General features: G+C 33.3%; 1 protein-coding gene across 1 annotated transcript in view; it reads left to right on the top strand.

Moving 5' to 3' along the window:
* The window catches only part of mTor (serine/threonine-protein kinase Tor), a 120,882-nt gene that overhangs the window by 64,280 nt on the left and 37,115 nt on the right, over nt 1-19,487 (top strand). The window contains exons 18-22 of the mRNA XM_072535113.1: nt 2,203-2,481; nt 4,507-4,722; nt 4,782-4,923; nt 10,687-10,881; nt 10,944-11,176. Of these exons, the coding sequence (XP_072391214.1) occupies nt 2,203-2,481; nt 4,507-4,722; nt 4,782-4,923; nt 10,687-10,881; nt 10,944-11,176 (1,065 nt within the window). The remainder of the gene's footprint in view (nt 1-2,202; nt 2,482-4,506; nt 4,723-4,781; nt 4,924-10,686; nt 10,882-10,943; nt 11,177-19,487) is intronic.

The following is a 19,487-nucleotide window of genomic DNA, read 5'->3' as shown; positions in this document are numbered from 1 at the left end:
AACCATAAATCAAAGAAAATATTTTGGAAAGCGTTTTCCTAATTATCCATGTAAACATCTATTGAACCCAGAACTCAAGATGGGGAAATTCCCGTATAGCCATCCTGTACTCCTATGACATATAATTTTAAACTTTTAAAAACTGACAGAAGAAAAATTTAACAAGTCCATTAACTGAGATATTATTATAACAATAGAAAGATAAAATAGACTAGAGGCAAAAACAAACAGATGTTTGCTGTGGCAGCGTGCTAACTGCACCTTCTTCACTTCTATCCTCGGCACATTTTGGACATAGGCGATATTCTGATTCTTTTGGACTTGTGTGTGGGTTTTTGCCTGTCTAGCTATTTCCCTAGACGATGAAACTCTACCTGTACTTCTGGACCTATTTAATGAAGTATATAAAACTGGAAAAATCCCACAGGAATGGTTGGTGTCCACCTTTGTAGCAATACCAAAAACAGTATATGCCAAAGATTGTTCAGACTATAGGACAATATCACTAATAAGCCATACCCTCAAAATATTTCTAAAGGTGATTCATTGAAGATTATATAGAAAACTAGAAGATGATATGGATGATACTCAGTTTGGGTTCCGCAAGGGACTGGGAACGAGAGAGGCATTGTTTGCTTTTAATGTCCTCTCTCAAAGATGCTTAGATATGAACCTAGATATTTATTCCTGTTTCATCAACTTCGAGAAGGCATTCGACAGGGTCCGACATGAAAAACTAATAGAAGTACTGAGAAACAAAGATATAGACAGACGAGACTTACGAATCATTATTAATCTGTATTGGAATCAAAAGGCATCAAAAGGAATATAAAGATAGAAGAACAAAAGTCCGAAAATATAGATATAAAGAGAGGAGTAAGACAGGGCTGTGTTCTGTCACCATTACTGTTTAACGTGTACAGTGAAGCCATATTCCAGGAAGCGATAGCGGATCTGGGTGATGGAATCTCTGTAAACGGAAGAATAGTAAATAACATAAGATTCGCTTATGACACCGTTATAATGGCAGACACCCTGGAATCGCTACAAGAATTGGTAAATAGAATTAACGATTATTGCATTAGATACGGACTAAAAATAAATAAGAGAAAAACTAAATTTATGATTGTCTCAAAAACGCAACATAGAAATGAAAGATTAATGATAGAGCAAACCCAAATAGAAAAAGTAGAGACATATAAATATCTGGGAACCTGAGTTGATGACAAAAATGACCAAAGGAGAGAAATCAAAGTCCGAATTGAAACTGCAAGGCAAGCATTTGTGAAAATGAAGACAATGGTTACCAACAGAGACCTTCAGTTGCATCTCAGATTGAGGGCTCTAAGATGTTACATATTTTCTATCTTACTATACGGAATAGAAGCTTGGACATTGAAGAAACAACACATAAGAAAAATAGAAGCGTTCGAAATGTGGTGTTACAGAAGAATATTAAAAATTCAGTGGGTTCAAAGAATTACCAATGCTGAGGTACTACGACGTCTAAATAAGGAGTTAGAAATTATGAACAGCATAAAAAGAAGAAAACTAGAATATTTGGGTCACATAACCAGAGGAGAAAAATATGAGCTGCTGAGAATTATTATGCAAGGAAGGATCCAAGGAAGAAGACGCATCTCCTGGCTGAAGAACCTTAGAGAATGGTTTAACTGTAGTTCACTACAACTTTTCAGAGCAGCAGCCAACAAAGTGACCATAGCCGTTATGATATCCAACCTCCGATAGGAGATGGAACTTTAAGAAGAAGAAGAAGCTATTTCCCCATTCAGACCTCTTATGTACCTTTACTTTTATTTTTCTTACGTCGTCGTTTATATCATCCAGTCATCTTTTTCTGGGACCTTCTCTATTTTGTCGTCGTGTAAGTTTTTTTGTACCATTTTCGTTATTGTTTTTGTGTCTTCTAGTCTCTGAATGCCATACCACCTCTCATCGAAAAGCATATCAAAGTAAAATTGTTCATTTTCGTCAGTTTGAATAAACTTTGAACAACAAAATTTTTTGGCAACCAATCAATTAGTAAAGTTACAACCGAATAAAAACCGAAAAATATAAAATATTCTAAAATAAATTCATATTTCGGGGGCGGCTCTACTTTTATACTCGGCAGTGTATAACTATGTTAATAAACATTTATATATAGTTTACTGATGAATATTTCTTGTTATTAATTTTTAGGGCATATGCCAAAGCTTTACATTATAAGGAAGAAGAATTTCAAAGAAATGGGGGTAACAATGACCATGTCGTCGAGTCATTAATCTCGATCAATAACAAACTTCAACAGAAAGAAGCCGCTGAAGGTCTTTTACAATATGTATTACGTCGTTCCGGTGATGTTCAAGTTAAAGTGGGTTGGTACGAGAAATTGCATAATTGGGACAAGGCATTGGGAATGTACAAGGAGAAGTTGGAAATAGATGAAACGGATCAGGACGTTTGCTTAGGACAAATGAGGTAAGTTTGGAATTAAGATCTTCGTTGTGATTTATACAATGTTTAACATAGAAAATTTAATTAACCTACGAAAAGGTATTTTAATTGAGAATAACGTTTTGATATATTAAGTTGGCTAAAAAAATATGAATGTTAGATAGTTAGAAAATACTTATTAAAAAATTGGACCACAATTATTGGAAACGGCATTACTTTATTTACAAGAAAGAAAACATATTTTTGGTTTCGAAATATATCTACCATAACAATTTTTTTGCTTTGGATACTATGTCAAGTCGTCGTCGTACGAATTGAAGTGAATGTGAATTGAATTTTGTCTACTACACTACAGGAGTCTTAAAATTATCTCCGCTGGTAGGAGTTTCTTATTTTTCCTTTATATAAGCAATGTTGCTTGTTCATTGCCGGTTGTTGTTGGAAGATTGTGACTCCATCCCTTGCGCAGTCGGCCGACACTTCGTTTACCACTTGGTGATTTGTCCCTTGCTATTTTAACAACTATTGTGTCTGCCATTCTACTGATGCGACTGAGAAGAATGTTCCATTATTTTTTTCTGTTTAGTGTCCAGTTGTTTTCTGGTTCTTTCTCATCGCTCTTTTTAAATAATAGGATTAACTCTGTCCTCTATTCTTCTGGTATTTTATTGTTCTATAATCTTGTTAATTAATGGTCAATTGATCCATCATTGCCGCTCCACCATATTTCAACAAAGTTTTTCAAGTCTTTTTTGTACTTTAATTGTGTGAACTTCCTCGTTTATGGTAATTTCTGGTGTTTGTGGTTCCAAAGTAATTTGTTCTTCCTCTTTGTATAACTTCTTTAGATATTCAATCCATGCATCCTTTTCGATGTGTTTCGGGTCTATTAAATAAAATATTATATTATATTTAATAAAAATAGACACTTTGTGTATGTTCCTTTTTTAGAATTTTCTTGACACAGGTGTTTATTAATGCACATCTTGCTTGAAATGATCCCAATGTCCAAAATTGACTAAAAAGTTTTTCTCTTTCTTCGACAGTTACAATCTGTTACAAGTTCTGAGCAAAAGTTTTGGGAGAAATCTTTTTATCTGTAGCAGAAAAGTAGAGCTTGTTTGTATTAAAATTGTTTTTTTCGTATTTCACAATTTTGTAGTGCTTATTTCCTCTTTTTCCTCGTTTCGAACGACCCTTCGTAACGTCAATTGTAGTTGGATGTAAAATATTTTCTTAATCACTATCATATACTTGATCTTTATCAGATGGTAGGTATTCACTGCCAGAAGACTGAAATGGTTCTGAATCGTAACTCTCTGGATCATCTGACTGTTAACTGTTTTCGACCGACTGCTGAGTTTGTGCAATTTTTTTCCCAGTTCAGCAAAAATTTACCCCTAGTAGGACATTCCACACTTAAAAAGAAACTTAAAATTAGCAATAATGAGTTAACCCACAAAAATCAAACAATAAGTGAATATCGAAATAAAAAATTAAATTAACATGATGATTATGATAAATGTGATGGATATTGTAATAAGTAGTAAGTAATATTAAGTTTTTTGGTTATAAAATATAAAACAAATACTCACATAAATTATTTTACGCTAATGCTGCCTTGCAAATTTATTTTATATTAAAATATTTTACTCTAATGAAAATATTCACTTCGTAACTACTAGAAAAAAAAAATTAAATGTCGTTTGCAACAAAAACATGACAGCATAACTCATTTTTGCAAACTAAAGCGGGTTAACTCGTTATTGACAATTGATTCAGTATTTACTGTTTGTGGTTTAACAAAAGAGCCAACAGATGGCACCGCGCTTCACTTGGGGATTAAATCATTTTAGTTTGTGATGAAATACATGTTTACAAATACACAGCATGTGATAATTCGAATGTGTTATGATTTATTATTGCATAAAACCATCCAATTATTAAATCAAAATACTTTATTTCAATGTTGTGTTCATTTATTATTAAATTATAATACCTTATCTTAAAGTAAAAGTTTTATTGCGTTAAACCTACTGTATTTTTTAGGTGTTTAGAAGCATTGGGAGAATGGTCGGGTTTGCACGATTTCGTTGAAGCAAAGTACAATATTCTCACAGATAACTTCAAAAACAAAGCTTGCAGGTTGGCAGCGGCTGCAGCTTTTGGCCTACATAATTGGGGATCTCTAGAACATTATGTTAAAGTAATTCCACAAGATTCACAAGATGGGGCGTTTTACCGAGCTATTTTGGCCATTCACAAGTAAGCAGCTTTACTATTTTACTCTTAGTAAACGTTTTGAATTTGTGTCTATTTTTTAGCGAACAGTACAGAGTCGCACAAGATTATATCTATACCGCTCGTGATATGCTAGATAAAGAACTAACTGCCATGGCTGGAGAAAGTTATCAAAGAGCTTATGGTGCTATGGTACAAGTACAGATCCTAAGTGAACTTGAAGAGGTAAGATAAAAATCAAAATCACTACAATGCGACAAGCGAGAGCTGGCGGGTGAGCTGCGCGAAAATAGAAAAGGACTTATTCTAAGAGAGATAGGAGAGGTACTTAATCGCGGGTGTCACAAATGCGTAGTTGCCGTATCAAAAATTTAGTTGGGATCTGAAAATTACGTTAGTAGATATGTACCGTGGTTATGTGGATGCGTGTGTGATAAACTTATTTACCACGAAAACAAAATAAAAATTATAATAATATTGAATAAAACGTAGAAAAAATTGTTAATAATATTTATTTTCGTAAAACGTAATTAATTCTCAAAGGGTATCGCGGACAGATACAAATTAAGTCTTAATGCTTACTAAACTAAACACAACACAGAACACGCGTTCTTTGTTTGTTTTTCTAAGCCAGACGATAAACTCAAGTATTATCGGCCTTTTATCTTGTGATATCATTGCTTACAATATCATATTTTGTTTCCCATTTATAAAAAATGCAACGTATCGAAATATTAAGGCTGTTTTAGCAGTTCAAGCCAACTGCGATTTGAAATGGGCGTATCACTTACTTTTCTACACTGCTTACGCGAGACCGTCTTTACTCAGTGCCGCCGGCCGACGGGTAGTTTAATGACAACAAATACATTATTCTCCATTCAAATTAGTTTTAACACGAACTAACTGACCGTACGTTCATGAGATTTGACGTCACGAAGGCGATAACGATGAAACTAAGCCCAATGATGAGTAACACGTTTCACTATTAGATTTCAGTATTTTTTAGCAATTTTCTTTAAAGTTGGAACACGCTTTTCTCGATTATTACTGGACACAGAAAGGTGAAACAAAAATCAACGATTACAGAAAAAAAAACTCTTTCGAGTGATGGGCGTAAAAAGTTTGGTTATAATAGAACGTTAAACAGTATATTCCAATTTTTCAACAGAAGTTTCAAAAAAATAAAAAAAGTAAAACCATCAGTTTAAAGGCAACATAATTTCGAATAACGTGTCCAAATTTCGAGACATTTTGTCATTAAATAACAGAGAAAACACTGTCCCTAGGTTTTGATGCACCGATAAAACAGCCTTAAAGTGTCCAGCATATCTATAGTAAATAAACATATTGTAGAAACACATTTCAATTTTTATGTCATTTCTATTTCACATGTATTTCACATTATTTACTGGTAATCTAATGCACTGTAATTTTTTATTTATTTATTGATTGTAACTTAACTTAAATTAAATTATTTAAAGCTCAATTTATTTTGAAAATGAGTATTATAATTACCAGTTAAATGAGCTACACGGTCTTGCATCTTTTTTTAAATCAACTAAGACTTTATCTGCATTAGCTTCTTCGGTTGTAAACTTAAAAACATTCAAAATTATTTTTCGTGCTTGAGATACCAAAGGTTTGCCTTTTAATACACTTGCCATTTTAATAAATATAAATAAGTTTATAATATAGCCACTCCAAATAAAAATGTAAATACTTGACAACACTGTTAGAAATCTAGCACTAATTCCACGATGTGAACTCGTAGCCGACAGCAATAGAAATGAACAATCCCTTCCACTTTTCAATTTGTTCTACGCGCAACCCGCCAGCTCTCGCTTGTCGGGTAGTACGTACTTCATCAGAGGAGACTAGTATAGTCATTTGGTTATTTTCTTTCAACTTTGAAGTTTGTTAAAAATATATTATTTTTTGTCAAACAGATTTAAGTTAGCAGTTAAATAAAACTGATGCACGAAAAATAATAGGTGGTTATTTTAATTAGTTAAAGTGTGTAAAATATTTAATTCTTCGGCTTACAAAGCGATCATCAGGCTATGATCAAAAACTAAAAAAGTAACACTACTAAAGCCCATTCTTGGAAAAATACAAAATTTCTTCAAAAGTTCAAAAACTTCAAAAATTAAAAAAAAAAGACATCTAAAAGACAGAATATTAAGAGACTTCATAAAAAGCATATTAATAGAATTTGTTTATGGTACGGGTGCAAGCACCGAACCATCTGTATGTAGTTAAGGCGACAGACAGACTGAGTAGGATTAAATGCTGGCTTTTTAAATACTTATTCGAAAAATGACAACTACAACACATTTGACAACTGACAATTTAGCTCTGAGGATGGCTTTGTAAGCCAAATTTAATTTCTAGCCGCTCAGCTAAGAATTACATATTTTACACACTTTTAAAATACTTTTGTCATTTTGTCAAAAGTGTACAAAAACATACCAGTCTTTTTCAATTGTTATTTTATTACTTTTCGTTCTTTTATTAGTTCTTCATAATTTAAACCCGTTCAATGTTGTATATCTCCGATCCAAAAGAGTTTTTTTCTTCGGTCTCTGCGTTTTCCTTAAATTTTCCCTAAGTCAATACCCCAAATACCTCTTGTTTATTGTTTGAATTGTGAGTGTCTCTGATTCTGCTCCGTAGACATTGAAACATTCTGAGATTGACAAAAGATCACCAATTTGATCTCATCACTGCTTATTTTCATGTTAAATTTTGTTATAGTGAGATTGAGTCTATCGATAACCTTTTGAAGATTGCTTCAAAGTAGAAATTGAATAATATTAGGCTACAATACACCGCCCTGTCGTACCCATCTATTAATAGGTATGTGTTTTGACAGGTTATCAATTCCGATTCTTGCAGTTTGCTGACAGTACAGGTTTTTAATTAGCCTTACGTCTTTATGGCCTAATCCCATACCCCTTAGTACTTGTAAAAGTTTTCTGTGATTGACTTTATCAAAGGCCTTCTACAAATCAACAAAACATGCTAATGTAAACAATTTCTGTGATCAGGGCATTTTCCCAGTAGTATTTGTAATGTAGAAAGAGCTTTCCTCACGCCCAATCCACTCCGGAAACCGAACTGATCTGCATTTAAATTCACACTTCTTAATTGTCGACTTTAGATTGTCGTTTTCAATTAATTTCAGTATTTCTCTATATATGTCATCACAATTTGGGCTTTTGCTTGTTTTAAGCCCTTTGATTGTATATTCTATTTCACTTCGTAGGATTTTCGGGATTGGTAGATTCGTGTCAAACCTGGTATCTTCAAAAAGTTGTGTAATGTAGTCTTCCTAAATTAGGTTTTATCTGATATTTCTGAAATAGTTCTTACTTCTGAGTTCACGATGGATTATGCAATATATCGTTTCAAAAGTAAATTCTTTATTCTTACAATGTACAACGTTTTTCTGTTTTTTTTGCTGGTTGAATATTTTCATTTGCAACTTTAGTTAAAATTTCTTGAATGTTTTTCCAGTAATTGTGAATTTCCGAGGTAGTTAGTTCTTCACTTTTTAAGGTCGATAATTTTGACTATCTTGGTTACTACAGGATTGTGATCTTAATTTATATCAGTTCCTGGGTATGTTTTGACATTTTTGACGGCTATGCGGAATCTCCTATGAATAAGAATATAATCAATCTGGTTCCGAACTATATTATATTTTGTGTGCTGCGGCGATGTTCAAGTATATAGTCTTCTTTTTGGTAACTTAAAATATGTAATTAAGGCTAACATTTCGTTTGCTCGACCAGCCTATCACCCCTGCCATTTCTATCTCCCAGACCATATTTTTCCACTACATATGTCACTCTTCCTCTACCAATCTTGACGTTAAAGTCACCCATTATAAGGTTTACTTCATGTTGTTCGTTATCTTCGTTATCTTGATCAGTGTATCCAAGTTTTGATACCACTTTTCCAATTCTTGTTCTGATTTATCTACTGTAGGTACCTATATCTGTATAATATTGATATTGAAGGGCGAACCAGCAAGCTGTATTATAAGGCATCGATCAGAGAGTGCTACGAGGTTGATGACTGATTTTTTCATTTTATCGCTCCGTTACAGTGGCCAGAGTTATTATTACCAGAATAGTAGATCATTTTAAAATTTCTATGTAATTTACCTTAGCTCATCCACCTGATTTAACTTAATCCAGGGATATCTAACTTTAGTCCCTCCATTTCTTTTTATTTTTCCGTCAGGAAATTCTTAGCACCCTCTGAGCATTGAAGGTCTGCCGGGAACTGGGGGCCGAGTTTGAATTTTGTGCTGCCGTAGTTTTTTATTATCATAGTAACTTTTTTGGGATTATAATGGAGTAGTTTTTCCTTGCTTTCTCCATTGCAGTATAGGAACCAATAAAACTGCTGCAGTCTTGCTTCCTAGTATCTAGTATTGCGCTGGTCCAGGATCGATTCCCGTACTCTGCAACTTGGTACTGGAAACGCTGCTTACCATTTCCAGGAATATTTATCGACCTTGTTCACCAGGAGTACCTCGTGTAGGACGTGGCTTTACACGACGCATACAGCCTTGACTAGAAAAAGACTGAGGCTTCACTTGGAAGAGCTATATTAGATTCATCTAGCCCTGTGAACTTGCGAGGACCAGTGTTCAGTCAACCTGATACAAAGGTACTACCTCTCCAAACCCACTAACCTAACTCTGGTTTTCATTTTTTCATTTACAAAATAATTATTAAAAAGTAGCAGTATTCGAAAAAAAACTTCAAATTGAAATCTGGAGTTAGGCAGGGATGTATGTTGTCCCCCATTTTATTCGATATATACAGTAAACAAATTATGCGTAAAGTTTTTGAGGAATGGCAAGGTGGGGGACCAATAGGAGGAAGAAAACTCAAAAACCTACGATACGCTGATGACAGGGTTATATTGGCGTATTCAGCAGAAAAACTGAAACAAATTATGAATAAATTGATCACGGTGAGTACAGAATATGGTTTGAAAATAAATATACCAAAAAACAAAGTATTGATAATTGATAGAAACAGAAACAACCAAACAAAGATAAAAAACGTGGCAGGATACGAATGGGTCAGACAATTTAATTACTTAGACTGATATCAGTAACAGTGGAGGGTGCGAAGACGAGATCCGTCGACAAAAAACAAAATTACGCCTTGTTCGAGTATTAATATTTCCCATCGCCACCTACGCTTCATTCAGAAACATGGACCATCAGTGGCGGATCTAGACATTTGCCTTGAGGCTTCCAATGAAACACCAACCAAACAAAAAAGATAAACCCAAAATACACAAAAGACATAAATAATATCTTATAAGCATTAAGTTCTCTTAATTTTCCTAACTAGTGAGTTTGGCTGGAATTTGTCTCTCTTTGGTTTAAGTTTCATGTCAGCTAATATATTTTTGTTTCAATTTTTTTCTTAAATTTTTAACCTTGTTGGGGACGGAGAATTTTCCCCACGCCCCTTGTATCCATCTCTGTGGACCATTAAAACAAAGCCCGATTCGAATCGTATAATGGCATTTGAAGTGTGGGTCTATCGTAGAATTTTGCGCATACCATGTACCGGCCATTTCACAAATAAGTCAATACTAGAAGAACTTAACATAAACACTATACTCACCATAACTATCAACCAAAATATACTAAGATATTTTGGACATATAACTAACTATAAGAGAACGCGTGGAACGAATGATAGTTGAAGGCAACGTAGCGGGCAAAAGATAGAGGAGGCGAGGGAAATTTATAGTCCATTAACAGCTATGGGGATAAGTGTCCGAAATCTCTCTTATGGGAGATCCTATTCTAGTATTACCAGATGTATATTTATTATTTGATTTTATGAAAAACAACATTTCTTTGTCATATGGAAGCATTTAAAAGATTTGTTTACTATTACTGTAATATGTAATTTTAATTTATAACTTTAATGTATTTCTGTTTGATTTTAGGTAATGCAATATAAATTAGTACCTGAACGACGTCCCACCATAAAGGCCCTCTGGTGGCAAAGGCTACAAGCAGGTCAAAGGTTGGTTGAAGATTGGCAACGCATAATTCAAGTGCATTCCCTTGTTCTTGAACCATACGAAGATATCCATACGTGGCTAAAATATGCTGCTTTGTGTAGGAAAAATGGCTCTGTGGTAAGTTTTTCTAAACGTATTCCCAATAAATATTATTAAAGTAATTATTTCCTTCGTTGCAGCGACTTTCCCACAAAACTCTAGTAATGTTGTTAGGCTACGATCCTGAAGAAAATCCCCAATTGCAGTTACCAGTAACGTGCCCCCATGTAACATTTGCCTATACAAAGCATTTGTGGGCTATAGATCAGAAACAAAGAGCATTTAATCAATTGGAGCTTTTCTTGAACGACCAGGCTCAACATCCATCAGAATCAAATATGACTCATGAAGAACGACAAGCATTACTGGCAAGGTAAATTTACTTTTTTTACTATTTCTTTAATGAATATTTAAATCTCTCTCTTCAGTCATGATTCCCTGAGAGGAATGTAGTGGTCGTCGTGATATCGCGTATGATTCGTCTTCATGAATGCTATCTCTGGTTATTGCTATTATATCATGAATAAGACAAGTATTTTGCAACTTTGTTTTTTTATCGATTCATCTCGTTGGAGATCTTCGTTGTGGTCTTCGACCTTTTACCTTTCCTTGAATGTTGAGTCTCTCCATATTGCCTTTGTCTGACATTACATGTCCAAAATATTTTAATTGTTGTAGTTATATTTTGCCGAAGAGTCTCTTACAGATTTTTAGTTCTTTCAGAATAAAATTATTTGTTTTAGAGTAGAGTAGAGTAGAGTAAATTTTTATTTGCATAAATTTTTAAACATAATTGAGCAAATAACGTCACATTATTCATTACAGATTAAAAAATATATATACATATATACACACATACACATACATATATACACATATATACATACATATATACACATATACACATATATATTGACATCACACATTTAAAATATATTAACATTAGAAATTAAATATGCTGATCAAGGAGAAGGATAGGCCAGGTACTCCGCCACAGTGTAGGGCTCAATGTCAACGAGGTGTTGAAAAACCTTTCTTTTAAAAGCTCTATAGTGTGTTTCCTGTTGAATGTCAGATGGTAGACTATTATAAAATTTAACACACGCATACGAAGGACTTCTCTCTGTTATAGACAATCTGTGAAGTGGCAAATTCAAATTAAGGCTTCTTGTATTATATTCATGATTGGGAAGCAGGTGACAATACAAAGAAAATTTTTTAAAAAGGAACATAATACATTCAAATATATAGATGGCTGAGAAAGTGAGTATATTGAGTGATTTGAATCGGCCTCTACAGGATTCTCCCGCCTTCAATCCTAAAATCACACGGACTGCCTTTTTTTGGACTATAAAGATAGTTGAGCTATCTACTGCAGCACCCCAGAAGATTACCCCATATCGCATAATAGAATAAAAGTTTGCATAATATACTGATAGTAAAATCCCCTGGTCTAGATAGCTCTTTAACACCCTTAATGAGTAGCAAGCTCTATTCAGTTTTTTTGTCGTATTTTGTACTTGTTCCCCCCAATTCAGATTCTGGTCAATATGAATACCAAGAAATTTAACTGATCTAGCAGGTTCCGTGTTTTGTGATAGGAAATTAATTGTATCTGGAAACTGCTCTCGTGACTGGCTGGTTCTAAAGTAGACAAAAACTGTCTTATCAGTATTAAGCAACAACCGATTTCCACTGAACCACTGTTCAGCCTTGCTTAGAATTTGCTCTGCCACTGTGAGGAGTGTTTCTAAAGTTTTTTCCCAGAAAAGCACATTTGAGTCATCAGCGAAATTTACAAGGTTTGAGGAACTACTAACCACCGCATTTGGAAGGTCGTTTATGTAGACCAAAAAGAGAAAAGGCCCCAGGACACTCCCCTGTGGTATGCCTAATTTTAAATTGATAGGATCAGAGTAAACCTTACATCCCCTTTTCTCCAGGCATACCTTTTGCGACCTATCTGTGAGAAATGATTTTATCCATTTTAATGCCGGTCCCTGTATTCCATAAAGATGTAATTTTTGTAATAAAAGAACATGATCTAGGCTATCGAAAGCCTTAGATAGGTCCAAAAAAGCACCTAGTGTTTTCATCTTTGCCTCCAGCTTTTCTAAAATTTTTGATATAAAATCATAGGTAGCTGTCTCAATAGATCTCCCTGCGAGAAAACCATGCTGTGAACTACTAAATAAGTTGTTTGTAGTGAAAAAGTTTTCTAGTCTGAAATATATTGCTTTTTCGAATATTTTTGAGAATGATGGAAGAAGGCTTATTGGTCTATAGTTCTCCATCTTAGTAACATCATCTTTTTTATGTAATGGCTTCACAATTGCCAGTTTTAAACTTTGAGGAAATTTACCTTGCCTGAAAGAAGCATTAACTATAAAAGAAAGAGGAAGAGAAATCTCTGATGAAACATATTTAATTAAGTTGGTTGATATTTCATCATAACCAGAGCTATGCTTGTTTTTTAAGTTATTTATTATGTGACTTATTTCTTTCTCTGAAACGGGAGTTAAAAACATGCAATGATTAGTTTGTTCGATATTAATTTGAAAGTTTTTTACATGCTTTATTTTCTTTACAGCTTCTGGTGCTGCATTTGCCATAAATTGATTTATTTCGTTAGAAAGCACCTGAGGGTCACCCTCTAAACAGAAATTACCTTGATTTTTGGAATTACCCTTAATCTCTTTTACCAATTGCCAAGCCATTTTAGTTTTATTTTCGCTATTTTCAATTCGTTTTGAGTGGAAAACATTGTATAAAATTTTTTTGAACTATACTCATAAAAGCATCCCACTGATTATCTACATCTAATGTCTCAAAAACAGATACCCAGTCTACATTACCTAACATGAATTTAAAAAAATGTTTATTCTCCTTGCTAAATATTCGTCTTTTTATTATATTTGACTCAAATTCATTTATTTCAAATTTTACCTTTTGAGCAGTATGATCAGATGTATGAGGATTGAATACAAGAGAATCAAATATGTCAAGATTTGTAAAAATATTATCTATACAGGATTTTTTGTTACCTTGTATGCGTGTATAGTCTTTGATGGAAGGTTTAATATCAAAGGAACTCAAAAACATTTTTAATGTGTCTGGCCACCTCGCACCCTCAAGCAACATATCTAAGTTAAAATCACCAGCCAGAAAAATGATGGAGTCCTTGTCAACAAGATCACAAAGTATTTGGTCCAATTTGTTTATTAAAACTTGTGGGTCTTCTGTTCGGTAGATGGATAGGATTACAATCTTCTTCTTATTAATTCGCACCTCTGCAGCGGAACACTCAAACACCGTTCTTTCTGATAAACTAGAAATATCTTCCCGGGCTTTTGCAATAAATGTGTCTTTGATGTATACCGCACTGCCACCATGCTCCTGTGAACTGCTTCTACAATATGAAGAGATCAGTTTAAAATTCCGCACATTGTAGTCCCGCAGTTGTTCTTCTGTTTTCCAGTGCTCAGTTAAACAAAGAGCAAAGCATTCATCATGATCTTCTAGGATAAAATTAATGGCATCAATCCTTGTTTTAATTGATTGCGTATTTAAGTGAATTACTGATAATTTCTTTTGGTGTGTGCCGTAGACTGTCTTTTGACACTGGGGTGCCTCTGTACATTCTGAAAATGGTTAAAAATTACACCATTTGGCCACAAGTCTTGCTGCATTAAATGAGATATTTTTAGTTCTGGAACAGTAATTTTAAATGAACTTTTGTACTTATCTGTCCTGGTTTTCATTTTTTCACAGATAACGTTTTCATCCAGTTTTCTTTCTTTTAGATAGTTAAGTATTTCCTGAGCTTCCGTTTTTGGATCGAAACCTGACAAGAAAATCGCCATATGTTTTGTGGCCACACGCAGGATACTTCCAGCATTCTCATTGGTTCCCTGGAGTGGATCTGGTCGTTCAATAAGTGTTGGACGAGTTGTTTTGTAAAAACCTCTTTTTTTTTGGGTTTCCCATTTATCATTTTCATCTTCAATCAGCGGACGGTTGATATTTTTAACAGGCGTCACGGGTGCAATTGAACTGCTTGATATTCTTGGTTTAGGTGGCAGCTCAGACAAATCAACAGAACAAAGTGACTGTTCTGTGACTGCATCAACTGAGTTTTTAGTCTCTTTCAAATCATTTTGTTCTTTTAAAATTAATGGATTGTTATTGTTATTCTTAGTTTTTGCAGCATTTTTTACCTCCATGGAATTTTTTGTTAACTTTTTCTCTATGCTTTCTATTTTTTCCCATAGCAGCTTATTATTTTCCTTTAGAATTTGATTTTTACTTCTTAACTCACAAATAGGGATGTTCACTAATTTTCAAATATTGTTAAATTCAATAGGTTATAACATATATAAAAACATAGCAAACATAAAATTGTTTAAAAATATATATTTCTTAAGATAAATCAATTCTTAATTTCAATTCTGATGGAGGCTAGAAAAACGGCTCCTCGCAGCGAGGCTACGGTGTGTGACGTCAGCAGTCGTATCGACAACTTGTTTTGTATACGTATTTACGAAGTGTGACCAGTTCTTTAAGTATTTATACAGTGATAATGAAGCCAAATAAGTGGTGTTTTGTTCCTGGGTGTCCAAATACATCTAAAAACAATTCTGAGAAGATTTTTATTATAGTTCCAAACAATTTAACACCATATTCACTTAAAATTGTCAAACCACAGGTTTTTATATCTGTACCTCGGAGGGATACAACACTATGTCCATTTTTTCAATTTTGACACTTTTACAGACTAATAATTAACTTTTATAACTTTATTTAAAGAAATAGAGCACTAGGTCCTAAACCATTTGCTGATAAAGAAAGTGACCTTTAAAAGAACACCAAGGCCATTTTTACTTAGAGGGATAAAATACCATGTGGACTTAATGTTTTGTCCCTCTAAGCATGTGAATTACCGCCGCGCATATCTCTATGATGAGAGGTAGACTGTTAGTGATCTATGATCTAATAATACTTTTGCCATTTATGGTGTGTTTACAGTGGTTTGTTACTAATAATAAGAACAATGAACCATAATTCTCGTAGGAGAAAGATTCTTGAAGTACCTACTAAAAAGTTCTGCGAATTCTTCTACTGCATTTACAGGTAAGCTACCTTTTTGCTCATTATTTTTAAATTATTAAAAAGCATAACCTCAAAAGGGTAATGTAGTGATTTGATACCAACCTTAGACTAGCAATATTATTAAATCTTTTACAACCAATATTATACGCCTTGTTTAATTTCAGAATCAAATAATACACCAAGCAATGATGTTTTAAATGAAGAGCATATTATTAGAGATGCCTTGAGTTTTGATAACGAAGATCAGTCTGACATAGACAAAAGTTCTGATAAACTATTCGTAGTGGAAATGAAATAAGATCTGCATTACTAAAATGGGCAGATACCGTCATTCCTGACAGTAACATAGAAGAAATCATACTATGGTCTTACAAATGTTACGGCCAGAATAAAAATGTTAGCATTAATACTTGTTTAAAAAGTAAAAATTATCATCCAGAAGTTTCTACTAAAGAGTAATACCCACATGGAAGCGAACACTGTCCATGCGCTGATAGAGCGAAAGAGAAAAAACTTAACATTTCTATTTACACGCCCTGGGACTGGCAGCAGTTAGTCAGACCAACCTCAATGAAATATACCGTACATAATATGGAACTAGAAGATTTTAAAAATTTAAGGTCTTTGTATGATGTCAAAACATCTTAAAATCCGCCTTTGATTAATAGAAAAGAGACATTAACAAACAACAAGTTCTTCTGTCAAACTGTGTTTAACTGCAAGTTAAATAAAACAGCATTGGAACTCTGTTTTTAAAAAGTAATTTTCATGACGAAAACCAGGAGATTGACTTTGTTAGGTTTCGAAGGCGACATCTTACATTGCCAAAAGATTTGCAACTGGTATCACAAAGTCCAATACTTATATCATAACAAAAGTATAACGATCTATTGGCATTACTGTCATATATTCCTACATTGTGCCATGATTTTTATCAAAACTTAAAGCATACCTACTAGTATTACTAATAGTGACTATCCAGAAGGAGACTTACTTGAGGATGACTGAGTGGTTTGTACCTAAAATGCCATTTTGGTTAAATACATAGATGTATTATTTGTATTTGTAAAGGTAAATTGTATGGTTAAATAAATTTTATCAGTAAAAGTCAAATAGGATTGTCGTTTTTATTGAATACCCCATACTAATTCTTACAGTACAATAACTTTATTAGATGGATACAACACCATGTCCGTTAAAAAGGTTAAAAAACACAGGAACAAATTTGTTTTTAATTATAACAAATGTATTATGTAAATAACAATAAACAGAATGTTCTATTAAAATATTGTTTCGATATCTCAATAAATAGCTGAAGCAATAATACTTTTTGGTGAAAAAAAGTTTAAAACTGCTCTCCTGTAAAGTTTTAAAAATGAACATAGTGTTGATTCCTTCCGAGGTACAGATATTTGCATTTATTTTTTTTCTAACTTGCATAATAACTGCCTTTTCTAGTTTTTCCCTCTCTTTGTAGCAAACACCACTTATTTGGCTTCATTATCACTGTATAAATACTTAAAGAACTGGTTACACTTCGTAAATACGTATACACAACAAGTTGTCGATACGACTGCTGACGTCACACACCGTAGCCTCGCTGCGAGGAGCCGTTTTTCTAGCCTCCATCAAAATTAAAATTAAGAATTGATTTATCTTAAAAAATATATATTTTTAAACAATTTCATGTTTACTATATTTTTACATATTTTAAAATCTATTGAGTTTAATTGAATTTTACTATATTTAAAAATTAGTGAACATCCCTATAGGGATGTTCACTAATTTTCAAATATTGTTAAATTCAATAGGTTATAACATATATAAAAACATAGCAAACATAAAATTGTTTAAAAATATATATTTCTTAAGATAAATCAATTCTTAATTTCAATTCTGATGGAGGCTAGAAAAACGGCTCCTCGCAGCGAGGCTACGGTGTGTGACGTCAGCAGTCGTATCGACAACTTGTTTTGTATACGTATTTACGAAGTGTGACCAGTTCTTTAAGTATTTATACAGTGATAATGAAGCCAAATAAGTGGTGTTTTGTTCCTGGGTGTCCAAATACATCTAAAAACAATTCTGAGAAGATTTTTATTATAGTTCCAAACAATTTAACACCATATTCACTTAAAATTGTAAAACCACAGGTTTTTATATCTGTACCTCGGAGGGATACAACACTATGTCCATTTTTTCAATTTTGACACTTTTACAGACTAATAATTAACTTTTATAACTTTATTTAAAGAAATAGAGCACTAGGTCCTAAACCATTTGCTGATAAAGAAAGTGACCTTTAAAAGAACACCAAGGCCATTTTTACTTAGAGGGATAAAATACCATGTGGACTTAATGTTTTGTCCCTCTAAGCATGTGAATTACCGCCGCGCATATCTCTATGATGAGAGGTAGACTGTTAGTGATCTATGATCTAATAATACTTTTGCCATTTATGGTGTGTTTACAGTGGTTTGTTACTAATAATAAGAACAATGAACCATAATTCTCGTAGGAGAAAGATTCTTGAAGTACCTACTAAAAAGTTCTGCGAATTCTTCTACTGCATTTACAGGTAAGCTACCTTTTTGCTCATTATTTTTAAATTATTAAAAAGCATAACCTCAAAAGGGTAATGTAGTGATTTGATACCAACCTTAGACTAGCAATATTATTAAATCTTTTACAACCAATATTATACGCCTTGTTTAATTTCAGAATCAAATAATACACCAAGCAATGATGTTTTAAATGAAGAGCATATTATTAGAGATGCCTTGAGTTTTGATAACGAAGATCAGTCTGACATAGACAAAAGTTCTGATAAACTATTCGTAGTGGAAATGAAATAAGATCTGCATTACTAAAATGGGCAGATACCGTCATTCCTGACAGTAACATAGAAGAAATCATACTATGGTCTTACAAATGTTACGGCCAGAATAAAAATGTTAGCATTAATACTTGTTTAAAAAGTAAAAATTATCATCCAGAAGTTTCTACTAAAGAGTAATACCCACATGGAAGCGAACACTGTCCATGCGCTGATAGAGCGAAAGAGAAAAAACTTAACATTTCTATTTACACGCCCTGGGACTGGCAGCAGTTAGTCAGACCAACCTCAATGAAATATACCGTACATAATATGGAACTAGAAGATTTTAAAAATTTAAGGTCTTTGTATGATGTCAAAACATCTTAAAATCCGCCTTTGATTAATAGAAAAGAGACATTAACAAACAACAAGTTCTTCTGTCAAACTGTGTTTAACTGCAAGTTAAATAAAACAGCATTGGAACTCTGTTTTTAAAAAGTAATTTTCATGACGAAAACCAGGAGATTGACTTTGTTAGGTTTCGAAGGCGACACCTTACATTGCCAAAAGATTTGCAACTGGTATCACAAAGTCCAATACTTATATCATAACAAAAGTATAACGATCTATTGGCATTACTGTCATATATTCCTACATTGTGCCATGATTTTTATCAAAACTTAAAGCATACCTACTAGTATTACTAATAGTGACTATCCAGAAGGAGACTTACTTGAGGATGACTGAGTGGTTTGTA

The sequence above is a fragment of the Diabrotica undecimpunctata genome, chromosome 6 (genome assembly GCF_040954645.1).
Source record: "Diabrotica undecimpunctata isolate CICGRU chromosome 6, icDiaUnde3, whole genome shotgun sequence".
Taxonomy (NCBI): Eukaryota; Metazoa; Arthropoda; class Insecta; order Coleoptera; family Chrysomelidae; genus Diabrotica; species Diabrotica undecimpunctata.
This window is presented reverse-complemented; position numbering and strand designations above follow the sequence as displayed.